Genomic DNA, 13,564 nt, shown 5'->3' on the forward strand with positions numbered 1-13,564 from the left:
GTCAAACCATGGAAACGATGAGTGAACAGATGGACAAAAATGTGGTCTGTGCATCCAACGGAATATCACTCAGTCATAAAAATAAACGAAGCACTGACACACGCTCAATGTGGATGAACCTCAAAAAACATTATGCTAAGTGAAAAAAGCCAGACAAGAAAGGTCACATAATTCTATGATTCCATTTATATGAAAAATCCAGACTTGGCAAACCCAGAGCGACGAAACGCAGCATGGTGGTGGCCAGCAGTGGGGAGTGGGAAGCAAGCTCTCAGGGGACACGGGCTTTGTCTCTGGGGTGATGAGAACCTCTCAGTCAGACAGAGGCGGTGGCTGTACAACGCTGTCAATGCACCAAATGCTACCCAGCTGTTCACTTTCAAGTGGTGCATTACGTCAATGTCCCAGCAGCAAGAAATGCATTCATTAACTGATACAACTGCAACCAACTGCACTGCGAACAACTCTCAATGCATCTTACGTAAAACAGGTCTATAAAGATCAACTCTCTCTGACTGGTAAATATCAATGAACAGCCAAGCCACCAACCAAACGACTAACTTATTCATCAATGACAAACTAGTTCATTAACAGTTTTGGAAACTGGCTCCTCAGATTTTTCTGTTAGATCATCTATTTGCTTCAGGGAACAGAAAACTGATCCTGAGAAGAAGGAACAGAATAATCTTTTATCCCATACTGTAAACACCAAGTAACCAATCTTCCGCAGCCACTGAGGGACCGAGAAAAGGGGCAGTGATCGAGGGGGACACAGGGTTAAGGGGACAGATGGAGAACAGGAGAGCACATCCTATTACACACGGACAGACGGTAGAGCGGAGGGCAGAAAGCGCTGGGAGGAGAGCTGACCTCTGAGTGGGCGAGTGGGGACGGGATCCTAGCACCGTGGAGGAGGCTGGCTCCTCGCTAATAGTTATTTAATCACAGCGTTTGTGCAGCTTCCTCTGGGCGTCTTATTTAGGAATCCATCATTATGAGAGAAGCCTACTCCTGCCCACCCGAGTTCCTCAGCTCTGTCAGGGACATACTACCCACCACATCGTACTTCACAGCAATTACAAAACGTAGTACATTCTGAACTCCCTGTCTGAATTACCACACCACAGTCAGACTTCAAAAATAACTGCCTTTCCAGGCAAGGGAGTGAAATCTGTATTTTATTGCTGATCTTTAATCCTCTAATTTGAGCTCTGAGGCTTTTGCTTTATCATAAAATGGAGCTACGAAAATACTTTTAAATACATAACATTTTAAAACACGTTACAACCTAATCCTATACCCTACCAAATTGAGAATACTCAAGAAATTACTGCTGTTTCAAAAAACTTAGAGCAAACACTTTGTGTGCAAATTCTTGCATGATTTAATTAGTTCAAAAAATAATTACAGGGCCTTTCCTGGTGGCCCAGGGGTTAAGGCAAGACCCCAAGCTTCCAATGCAGGGGCTGCCAGTCTGACCCCTGGTCAGGGAACTAAGATCCCACATGCCATGAGGTGTGGGCCACTCCCCAAAAAACTTTAAAAAACATAAATAAAATCAAAAGCAAATAAGTAAATAATTACAACATCCCAGAGGAAGAATTCTAAATCAAACAGAATGATGCGGGAATCTTAACAAATGCGTCTTAAATGAAAATACTAAGACATCACAGGAGGATGAGAATTACGCCAAGCCAGGCAGCACCTCCAGCAGCTCACTTAGCCTGTCTCCCGTGGGCCTCGGTTTCCAGGCCTGTGAAGAAAAATGATCAACTCAAATCCTCTCTCTAGCTTCCCACAGCAGCGTCCCACTAACATACACAGAAGTATGCTTCACTTTATGTAAGCATAGGCATTAAGAACTGTGTATAAATTAACATATAAATCAAATCGTATTTTAAATACAGCTGGAGATTTCTCATTTAAAAATAATGACTCATTGAATTATTACTAAAAAAGAATTTTCTTCACCTCCAATCTAGTACATTTTATAAACTGGATATTTAATACATTTGAAACGTTCTTATTAAATGACAGGTTTACCAACAAGTATTTCAATTCTTTGGGTAAAGAGATCATCTGTTAAAATTCTGTTTTTTAAAATATAATGTTATGATAACAACCCCTGTCCAAAGGAGTTGTGCTGACGCAAGTAGCCCAAGAACCAAAAACATCCCAAAGCCTGGAAGGAGTTCCTGTCTTCGTATTAAGGAGCATGGTTTCCTCTTAATCCCGCATCAGCAGCTATTAAACAATCAGAGCTAACTTCCTTCTCTGTCATGCTATATATCTGACTTATTTAATATATGTAATGCAAGGCTGCCCTCGCTGGAACGTAAGCACCCTGAAGACAGACATGTCTGTATGCTATGGTCACTGTTCAGATCACACCCAACACCTAGGAGAGGGCTTGACACACCACATGTGTTAAAAGACACTCCCTCTGCTAGGGCTGCCTTCACAAAGCACCATGGACTGAGGGGCTTGAACAAGAATTTGTTTTCTTCCAGTTGGCAGGCCTGGTTTCCTGAGTCCTCTCTCCTCGGTTTGCAGATGGTCATCTTCTGTGTTCTCACGAGCTCAGTCCCCTGCGCCTGTCTGTGTCTTAATGTCCCCTTCCTGTAAGGACCCCAGTCTCGCCAGATTAGGGCCCACCCCTGAGACCACACTTCATCTTAATCCTCTGTGTAAAGGCCCTGTCTCCACAGGTAGTCACATGCAGAAGTGCACCAAGGCAAAGACTCCGAATGACTGTCGGAGGGAAGGACACAGCCTACAACGGAGGAAAGGAAGTTACTACAACTCTCCTTTGTGATCACTCTTTAATATCACTAATGAAGTTTCTGTTTCACAATATACAGAACATTTGCTCTAATGAATGATATAATACTCAAAGCAGTGGTATTTAAATCCTTGTCAAAGATATAAATAATCCACAATTCACACTGTCAGTTACCTGTCAACAGGGAGTCCTGTTCCACTCGTAGTTCACGAAAAAGAAGAATCAAGTCAACAGCAACGCCAATTGTACCCAAGTTCCTGCATAAGGTGTTCAAAAAAGACAAAGTCAGACACATTCCTGTTCTTTAACCTGCACTTTGAATGATGATCCCAAGAACGCAAAGCCCACTGGCTAACAGTTCCCGCGGTGGGCAGATTTTTGGCCCTCCCAGGGGCCCACATCTTAATCCCCTAAACCTGTCCATGTGTCACTTTACGTGGCAAAGGCGACTTTTGCAGCCTTGAGTAAATTAAGGACCTTGAGACAAAAAGACTATCCCAGATTAACCAGGTGGCCCCAGTATATCACACAGGTCTTATAAGAGTCAGAGAAGGTGGTCATGAGCCAAGAAATGCAGGAGCCTCTAGAAGCTCAAAAAGTCCAGGAAAAGACTCTCTTCTAGAGCCTCCAGAAGGGACTCAGCCATGCTGACCCACTGTAGACTTCTGAGCCCCACAACTGTGAGATAACAGATCTACGCTGTGCTAAACCACTAAGCTATAGCCATTTGTCACAGCAGCAACAAGACACTGACTGGGGTGAAAGAAACGGGGTGCTGCTGTAACAGATAAAAAATACACGGAAGTGGTTTTGGACTTTGGTGACAAGCAGAGGCTGGAAGACTTTTGAGACGCATGACACGAAAAGCCAAGACGCACTGAACAAATCACTGGTAGAAACGTGGACACTGAAGGCACCGCGGGTTCGAGACCCCAGAAGGAAGTGAAGGACATGGGCATGGAAACTGGAAGAAAGGCAGTCCTTTTCCTGCCGTGGCAGAAGCTTAGCAAAAGATGGAACTGGTATTTAGCTGAGCTGATTTCCAAGCAACATACTGACGGTGTGGCCTGATTCCCTCTTGCTGCACATGGTGAAAATGCAAGGAGAGATAAAGCAGACTAAGAGGGAGCCAGGTATAATTTGGGAAACTCTTGGTCCACCCAGAATTGATGCTTTTGAACTGTGGTGTTGGAGAAGACTCTTGAGAGTCCCTTGGACTGCAAGGAGATCCAACCAGTCCATTCTGAAGGAGATCAGCCCTGGGTGTTCTTTGGAAGCAATGATGCTTAGCTGAAACTCCAGTACTTTGGCCACCTCATGCGAAGAGTTGACTTATTGGAAAAGACTCTGATGCTGGGAGGGATTGCGGGCAGGAGGAGAAGGGGATGACAGAGGATGAGATGGCTGGATGGCATCACCGACCCGATGGACGTGAGTTTGGGTGAACTCCGGGAGTTGGTGATGGACAGGGAGGCCAGGCGTGCTGCGATTCATGGGGTCGCAAAGAGTCGGACACGACTGAGTGACTGAACTGAACTGGTCCATCCAGATAGCAAAAGACGCTGAAAACTAGAACGTTCACTGTTAGGAAAGTGTGCTCTGGAGAGAAAGCTGAGGGTGTGGCTGGACAACCTTTTGCTAATGACTTGGAAGAACTCAAAGGTGAGTGTTCCGTCACCCAGAGAGCTCTTTAAGGAGATCAAGCATGTTCCGCATCCCCCTCAGTCATCTCAGCAGAAATCAGGAACAGAGATGGGTCATCTGAGAAAGCTCGACAGCACACTCTATACTGCCCACTGGTGCATAAATCCCCATGACATGCACGTGAGGCCCACAAGGTTTTTAAGAATGTCACACCAGTAGAAACCCTGCCGACATGGATGAAATGCACAGAGAAAGAATGAAAGAAGACTGATAAAACTATTCGGGTGAAAACATGTGTTACCCTTACCCTTCAAGAAAAAGGAAGGATGACTCTGTGGGCAGAGCCTCAAGCCACAGAGGATTATTCCCAAGCCTCAAAACCTGAGTTTGCCCAAGTGGATTTTGAAATTGCTTGGGACCAATGACTCCTCTCTTCCCTCAATTTTCTCCTTTTTTAGAGGATAATGTCTAAAACTGCTACCCTATGCCTGTCCCTCCACTGTATTTTGGGAGCAGACAGCCTGCTGTCCAGTTCCACGAGCCCAAAGATAAAAAGGAATCCTGCCCCGGAGTGAATCACACCCAGAATCTCAACCATATGTAATTCAGATGGTAAGACTTGGGACACTAATGAGACTTGGATAAGATTTTAGACTTGAGTTGGTGCTGTAACAGTTCAAGAATTTGAGGGATCTCAAGATGAGGTGAATGTATTTTGCACATAGTATGGCCACGAATCTTTAGAGGCCAAAGGGTAGACTGTGCTAGGTGAAATAATGGTCACTGAAAAACGTCCACATACTAAACTTGAAACTTTAGTTTATGTTACCTCACATGGCAAAAGAGGTGTGATATAATAAATATATATTTAATCTTTGTCCCCAGGTTTCTGGCACAGAGCTTCTGAAATCCTTGAAGTCCCTGTGTGACAGGAAGGGCTCTGGTTAATCCTAACAAGCCCCCTCCTCAGTTTATGCTAATGTATTAGGTGACTATCACTGGGCCTGTAGACGGCTTCAGGAGGGAGCTGCTGCCACAGGAACCAACCATAAGATCAGATCAGACAGTTGACACTTTCAACCTCAACCTCCCATCTCAGAGGAAGGGAAGACAGCTGGAGACTGAGTTCAATTACCATTGGCCAATGATCCAATCAGTCGTGCCTATGTGACAGAACTATCATGAATAATCCTAAACAATGAGTTTGGAAAGGTTTCAAATGGGCTGATGAACACACCAAAGTGTCCAGAAGATGGCAGGCCTAAAAAAGGCCTACAAGTTCTGTGCCCTGCCCCATCCTGCGTATCCCTTCCATGTGACTGTCCCTTTACAGGACACTTGCAGTAGAATGTAAAGTCATTCTACTGAATTATCAAACCTGAGGGGTACCCTGGGAAGCCCTGAGTTTGCAGTCAGCTGGGCAAAAATGTAGCCTGGGGACCCCATTTGCACCTCGCATCAAGTGGGACAGTCCTGTGAGACTGAGTCACGAAGTTATGGGACCTGACACCACTAACGTGAGGTAGTTAGGGTCAGATTGGATTTGAATTGTTGGACTCCCAGCTGGTGTCAGAGAATAAGAACTGGTCAGAAAATACAAGAGACCTTTCTAGGTATGTATGATTAACAATTTGAAGATGGGAAGGTTATCTTGAATTACTAGGTGAGCCTCATGTAACTATAATGGTTCTTATCAGAGGGACACCAGATGGTCAGAGTCGGAAAGACTGGAAGATGTTACAGCGTTGCTTTGAAGATGGGAAGACAGAGCCATGAAGTAAGGAAAGCAAGCAGACTCTAGAAGCTACTAACAGATAAGCAAGAGAATGGATTCTCTGCTAGAGACTCAGAAGGAGCCAGCTCTGCTCGCACTTTAACTTTAGGTCAGAAAAATGGATTTTGGACTTCTGAACGCTAGAACTGTCAGATAATAAATTTCTGTTGGTTTAAGTTACTATATTTGCAGTAATTTGTTACAACAGCAAAAGAAACTCATATAGCTCCCTACATTCTTCACCACTTCTCAACATGAATCAGAATTAGGCCAAGACAGTCACTGCTAAAGACAAGGGTCAGGGTGGGCGTGCAAAGGCTAGGACCCTCGTTCCCCTCCCCGAGCCCAGGTGGGCAGGGGGTCAGGGTGGGCGTGCAAAGGCTAGGACCCTCGCTCCCCTCCCTGAGCCCAGGTGGGCAGAGGGTCAGGGTGGGCGTGCAAAGGCTAGGACCCTCTACCCCCTCCCCGAGCCCAGGCGGGCAGACAGCACTGCCCCTTTCCTCTATTCAAATATGGGGCCTTGGAAGAGAAGACACCGCTCCCCTCTCTGCCCTTGCCTTTACACATAAAAACAGCAGTCAGGTGACTGGGCGCACTGCCTGCTTCTATCGGCCAGATTCGGGGAGGAGATAAATGCAACTTCACGACATGCGAATTCTATGAAACTCAAATTTCAATGTTCACAAATGAGGTTTTACTGGAACACAGCATGTGCGTTTGTTCACGTACAACGCATGGCTGCTTTCACACTACAATGGGAGAACCGAGCCATTCTGACAGAGACCACAGAGCCTGAACTATTCATCTGGCTCTCTGCAGTAACAGCACAGCAACCCCAGCAATAGGGGTCATATTTACAGGCAGGGCTAACTGCTTTTAACAGTCTTCTCTGAGTACTTCCTGAAATTTCATATGACTCAGATTGTTTGCTCTGCTGTCTTAAATCCCGTGTTCCATTCAGCCTTGGCAAAAAATAATTCCAGTCCACACAAAGTGCAATTTTCAGACAAAGGATATAAAAAGACCTAGCCCCTAACAGCATCCTACTTTTTAATTAATTCTTTAATAACTTAAAACATCAGAAAAATACATTTTGCTTGAGATCTGAACCTTGACAGGCTTGGCAACATCAGCTTTAGCTGAGGTTGACTGGACTCTCTCTTGTACTTCTGACTAGAGGAATGAACGGTTCTTCCAGGAGCTGACGCCCCAGATGGTTAGAAGTTCCATCCAGGGCTCCCCTTTCCTCTCCTGTCACACTATAGGCCTCCACTTACAGGCAAGTGACAAAGTACACTCAGTTCTGGCCTGCTGCATCTGGCATATAGCCAGTTACACTTCCTCAGTGTTAACTATCACCACCAAGGTTAGTACTGTGTCTATCCATTTACCTGCATAGGGTGCCATGTTCAATTCTGTGCTGAAGTTAAACCCTCGCCTTCCCCCCTGCCCTCTCCTTTGATCTAAAGAATCTCATTAATCATATCCAAGCCTCAGGTGTAAGACGGTCCAGGCAGTGAAGGGAATCCCTCTACTGGCTTCTGCACCAGCTTGACTTCACTCATCCTGGCAGTTGACAGCAAGGCCCCTGGGCTCTGTCTACACTTGAGTCCAGGAAATAAAGATGAGCATGCTCTATGGCTTCTGACTTCCCCTCGAGTAAAAACTTTTAATAAAAAGTAGATTCCATAAAACCAAAGAGGAAAGGTGCTCAGTTCTGGGAGCAGAATGTAACGTGTAAAAGAACAAGAACAGCACAGGGCAATTTTCTCGCTCATCTCTGTAATTACATTTTAGTTGTACATTGTAAGTTAAGTGGAAGTAAAGCTGGCAAGTTTACTGGATCTTAAGGAAAGCTGAGAAATTCATGATGTGAATTTCATCTCAGAAATTCACAATGAGCTCCCTGTTCAAAGTAAAGTCAAGAGCAACTAATTAAAACACAAAAACTAATTAAAATATTAACAACTAATAAGTGAAGTCTAGAACTGCATATGCCTTTAGGCAGGCAGAATCAAAGGATCAAAGATAAGTTCAAATCACCTTTATGTAGAAAACCAAATACCTCTAAACTTATAAATACAAGTAAGAAACGGAAGCAACCTTAATGTTAAACATGCTGTCCCTTTACATACTCATCTAAGAGTTTCCCACGGCAAGTCCTACAGAGCACTTGTCCCCGAGACTCGGAGAGAGTCTGAAAAAAACAGGCAGCTGTGATGCCAAAATCGTTTCTACTGGATAAGCCAATGCGGCAGAACCAGCACGCAGACACAAAGAAATACAATCAAACCATGCATGCGTGCTAGGCAGCTTCAGCTGCGACTGACTCTTTGTAATCCCATGGACTGTAGCCCACCAGGCTCCTCTGTCCATGGGATTCTCCAGGCAAGAATACTGGAGTGGAGTGCCAGGCCCTCCTCCAGGGGATCTTCCCGACCCAGGGATTGAACCCACATCTCTTGCATCTCTTGAATCCCCTGCATTGGCAGGCAGGCTCTTTACTACTGGTGCCAGCTGGGAAGCCCATATAATCAGAGGCATGAATGTAACTAGAAATAACAGTACCTGATTGAATTCTGGTTCACAGAACACTCGATACAGGCATTCCGGAGACACCGGAAGCATTCCGTTATCAGCTGCAGACTGGAAGCCAGATGCTCCACTTGAGATGGATCTCTGCAGGCCAGCTCAACAGCATGAGAAGATTTCTTTAAGATATCCAGGACTCTCTGGAAGATAGTCCTGGGTGCTGTTTCTCTGAAAAATGATACAATTGTTGCACATCAGTTAAAAAAAAAAAAGACTAATTTCCAAACGTCATTTTCAGAACAGTGTGTGTATTGATAACTTAATTTTGTGGGGAGGTAGGTCAGGCCTATCTGCTTCAGCTCCTTGATTTATAACACAAAAGAGCTACAGAGACTAAGCGACCCATCAACCGTTCCCTGTATTATCTCACTGAAGCTTTGTGTTCACCTCATGAAGCCAACACTGTCCTAGCCATTTTAAAGATAACTGAACAGAGCAAGGAGTCTGAGTAGCCTGCCCTGGTCACTAAGCTCACAACCCCTGGAGCCACAGTCCCCAATGAGGCTGACTTCCATCCCCACGACAGCCCACATCCCGCTCACAGTGACTATGTACGGTCAGCTCTGTCGGTTTTGAGACTGCACCCAAGTACTGCATTTCACATTCTTTTGTTGAGTATGAGGGTTACAGATTTACTCTCAAAACAGAAGCTCTGCATCTCCTGTTCTGGACAGAGGGTATAACCACGTCCTCTGTCAACCAGTATCTGTACCTAAAGTAAAATTATGAGAAAGAAAACTCATGAAGGATTGCCTGAGGGGCAAGACACTATCCTTTCTCAGATACAGCAAGCCAGCAGCAGGTCTCTGAGCTTATACACGTGCAACCACAGAGACGGGGGCTTGGGGAGTGGGAAGGAGGGAAGGAGACGGAAGCAGAGGGAGACAGAGAGAGAGAGAGAGAGAGAGTTGAGAGAAAGCCAGGGTGAGTGCCCTTCCCGGGAGAGCGGTTCCCTCCCGCGCAGCCCGCACCTTGGTTCCCACACGCTGCTCATGCCAGGAGCGCTGCCCGTACTGGCTATCATCTCCGAGTTATGAAGAGAAGAATTTTTGTGTGCAACACAGCACCTAAATGCCAGCCAATTTCCTCATTCCATGAATCCCCAAGAGAAACAAGAATCTGCCTTAACAGTAGAAGACAGATTGCTGTTAGACAATTGAAGAGATGCTCACAGCTCAGCTCTGACCACGTGGGGTTTCTCTCTGCACTCTCACTGTGGAGTGAAGGGGAACACTTCACCCCTGGATGAAGCCAGACCACTGGAGAGGGGGGAGCCGGGGGTGAAGTGCATTCCCACAGAACCACCGCACGGAAGCGCCCCAAGCCACTGAGACACCCGCTCTGGGAGCTTCAGGACCATATAAATACTTGTGCTCCAAGTGTCGTCTTTTCACCTTAAGGATGGACAGAATAAATCACATTATTCATCATGTCCTCTTCCCTGTCTTTGCCTTTAAGAAGCAAGGAGTCAAAGCCACCACCCATATTTAACACTACAAACCCCTCAGCATGACTTCTGAGTGCTAACCCTATTTTTCCTATCTGGCTTTTCCCTCCCCTCCAACTTCCTCCCTTACCTTTTATCTAGCTGTATTTATTTATTTTGGCTTGGTAACTTGATTATATTACAGATATCAAATCGTATTACATTTCTCCCAATTTGTATACTGTTAGACTACACAAAATTTATACACAAAAATTATAGTTCAAGTTTAGCAAATCTCTTTAGAGTTACTCAATGTCTGAAGTTGTGGAGTAAGTACCCTGAGTGGCAAGCTGGGCCAGGTGTGGGCTGTGAAAAGCAAGAAGCCTAAGGCCTATCATTTCTGCTCCAGCCTATGGCTAGTAGAGGCTTGGGCAAAGGGGACACACCAACCTATTTTAAAAGATGAACTAGATTTTCATGTTAAATCTGATTTCTAAACGTTGGCACCTATTTCAATAATGTAAAAAACACTAAAAAGAAAAAAAGCAAGCACGGTTCCCACTTCTTGATCTGTGCTCCAAACCAAGGAGAACTTCCATGGAGTGTCAGTCGGTTATTTCTGATGAGCTGCAAAGTGTTTTTTTTTTAAAGCACTTCAAATTTTGTTTCAGAGACAGAGTATAAATTAATCAACTAAACTTGGAAATTCCCCCAGGAAATAACTTGCCCCCTGCTCCCTGCCATAAGCCCTCTCTAAACAAGGATCATGAAGCTTTGACTCAGGTCTCAGTGACTGAGTAACCAACTAAAAAGGTCAAAGTTCAGAGCTGTAGCCTTAGTCCAGCCTCAGAAACCATATAAAATAATGACATGTGTAAGCCACTTTCAGAGACAATAACATTCACTAACTCCATCAAGACAGCTCTAAAGAGCACTGCTGAGGGGCAGGAAATTCCCCATTCTACCCATCTTGACTACTCCAGGTGGGACTAACAATAAAATCGACAGAGGAACAAGAGAAACAAAAGTTTTAATTTGTGTGCATGGAGGTCTCCTAGAAACAGGACCAAGAAAGTGGGCCAGAGCAGGCAGCTTCTATACTTTTTAGACAAGACAAGGACACATTTGTGAGGAATTGAGAGAACAAAGAAACAGGCTTGCGTGCTTAGTTAGTGAAGAACCTAACCAGAGTCTGCACTCGGGTAGTAAATTCCAGAAGATACCGGGTTTGTTCGTACAGGCTTGGGGCCCTGAATCCACCTCTGGGGATAGCGGCCTTCTGCCTCGGGGGTCAGGGAGGGTGCCTCTCACATGGAGATTTACTGCCTGCTTTCCGACACCGACAAGGGGGATCGGAGGGTCCCTCCTGCATCAGCTCTTTCTTCAGTAATTTTAACTCAAAAAACTCAACATGCCATTAAGGCTTATTTGGGGAGGCGTGCTCTGGACTCCAACAGTACTAAATATAGAGCAGGCCCTATTAATACACAAAGAAAATACCCAAGGGTTTAAAGTATTCTGAAGAATGCCAAGAGTGATCAAGATTTCTACAACAAAGAATAAGCCTAATTACTTCTATCTACTCCATCTGCATAAAGTTTTGAAGACATTTATTACTTAATCTTCCAATCAAATAAAAGTAGAGCTCTACAACTTCAATAATCTGCTACAATAAAGCCTCTTTTTTTCTACTATGATGACTAAGAAGCGAGAAAGAAGGCAGTGTGGTTTCTTTCAGCCAGTCCTTCGCAAGCTGCCTCTCACATAGTACCACCTCCCTACTGTGAATGGCACTCTTTTTAACATCTATTTTACTCAAAACTGCTATCAATCACAACAAAAGCTTTGAAATCAAACTATAATGCAAGGAGATCAAACCAGTCAATCCTAAAGGAAATCAAGCTGAACATTCATTGGAAGGACTGATGCTGGAGCTCCAATACTTTGGCCACCTGATGCGAAGAGCCAACTTACTGGAAAAAAAACCTTGATGCTGGGAAAGATTGAGGGAAGGAGAAGGGGGAGACAGAGGATGAGATGGTTGGATGGCATCACCGACTCAATGGACATGAGTTTGAGCAAATTCTGAGAGATAGTGAAAAACATGGAAGCCTGGCATGCTGCAGTCCATGGGGCCACAGAGTCGGACACAACTCAGCAACTGAGCAACAACAAATCACAGACTACACTAAACAAAAGCACTGTTCTTAGGAAAACTGCGTAACTGACAGTCCAAGCACAGCACCCTCAGCAGGTCCAGGAACTACCCCGAATAAACAATTTCCAATGCCACACACTTTGTGTGTGTCATACACATGCCTCTATTACACTTTCAGCCAGAAGAAAAATGTTCAACTGAACTAAAGTCAATCAAAAGACTCCTGACACACAAATAACTATTAACAGCTCCTCAAGAGTAATCTTGGCAGCTTCTATTCCGCACACAAAAGTTTACATTTTTGATACCAAGAGAAAATCAATGGGGACTGTGGTCACATGGACACCTGAGGGCAGCACTGGCCCTCCTCTGGGTTTATTCACGTGCATGAGGGGTTCACCAGATCCCTCCTTATGCCACCCCCACCCCAGCCTCTGCCTGGAAGAACGAACCCGGGGCTCCTGGTGGAACTCTGCCCAGAGGACAACACGCTCCCCTGGAATTCAATCCACAGCATGGAATAACACTTCTCCACATCGGATTACATTCACTGAACCGGTCCACCACTCCAGCTGGACTACAGACCCCAGAAAAAGAGAAGACTTTATTTTTTCGTACCTCTAGGGCCCAGACCTGCACTAACTACTTTGCATTTGTTCAAATTTAAAACAGAGACAGACTAGTCACATCTTCAGGGCAGCATCTCACTGCTTCACAGGCTCGCCATGGAGCCCAAATGCCTACTGAGCCAGTGCTCCGAGCCCGCGGTCAGGCGCCGGGCCTGTCGGGACCAGGGCTATCAGTGTACTTTGCAGCAGCAACCAGAACCAGGTCAACACCCAGGAACCAGCTCAACTCATCCATTAAGAAATCCACACCCCTGGACCCCAAAATCTGGAAAAACAGGGTCATATTTTAAGATGTAGACATCTTATAATTGGTATTTAAAAAACATCTAATTTCTTCTTCCCTACTAAATGATACAGTGGGTAAGCATAAAGGGGGAGGGAAAGGAGAGCCGCTGTAACCCGATTAACTACATATTACATTTCCCGAAAGCAGAAACTATTTCTTAGATGTCTGCATCCCTCTATAAAGGGTGAAAGAGGGAGAAAAAACCCTTTTCCTACAGAGACATATAATAAACAGCTACAGATCTTACTCACCACATTTTAATACACAACTTTC

General features: G+C 45.0%; 1 protein-coding gene across 3 annotated transcripts in view; it reads right to left on the reverse strand.

Annotated features, from left to right (window-relative positions):
- The window catches only part of ATXN10 (ataxin 10), a 142,526-nt gene that overhangs the window by 107,694 nt on the left and 21,268 nt on the right, over positions 1–13,564 (reverse strand). For all 3 annotated transcript variants that reach the window (XM_055562833.1, XM_055562857.1, XM_055562920.1), the window contains exons 2-3: positions 8,769–8,960; positions 2,957–3,039 (exon numbers count right to left, since the gene is read on the reverse strand). In XM_055562833.1, coding sequence (XP_055418808.1) covers positions 2,957–3,039; positions 8,769–8,960 — 275 coding nt within the window. The remainder of the gene's footprint in view (positions 1–2,956; positions 3,040–8,768; positions 8,961–13,564) is intronic.

Source organism: Bubalus kerabau, chromosome 1, assembly GCF_029407905.1.
Source record: "Bubalus kerabau isolate K-KA32 ecotype Philippines breed swamp buffalo chromosome 1, PCC_UOA_SB_1v2, whole genome shotgun sequence".
Lineage (NCBI taxonomy): Eukaryota > Metazoa > Chordata > Mammalia > Artiodactyla > Bovidae > Bubalus > Bubalus kerabau.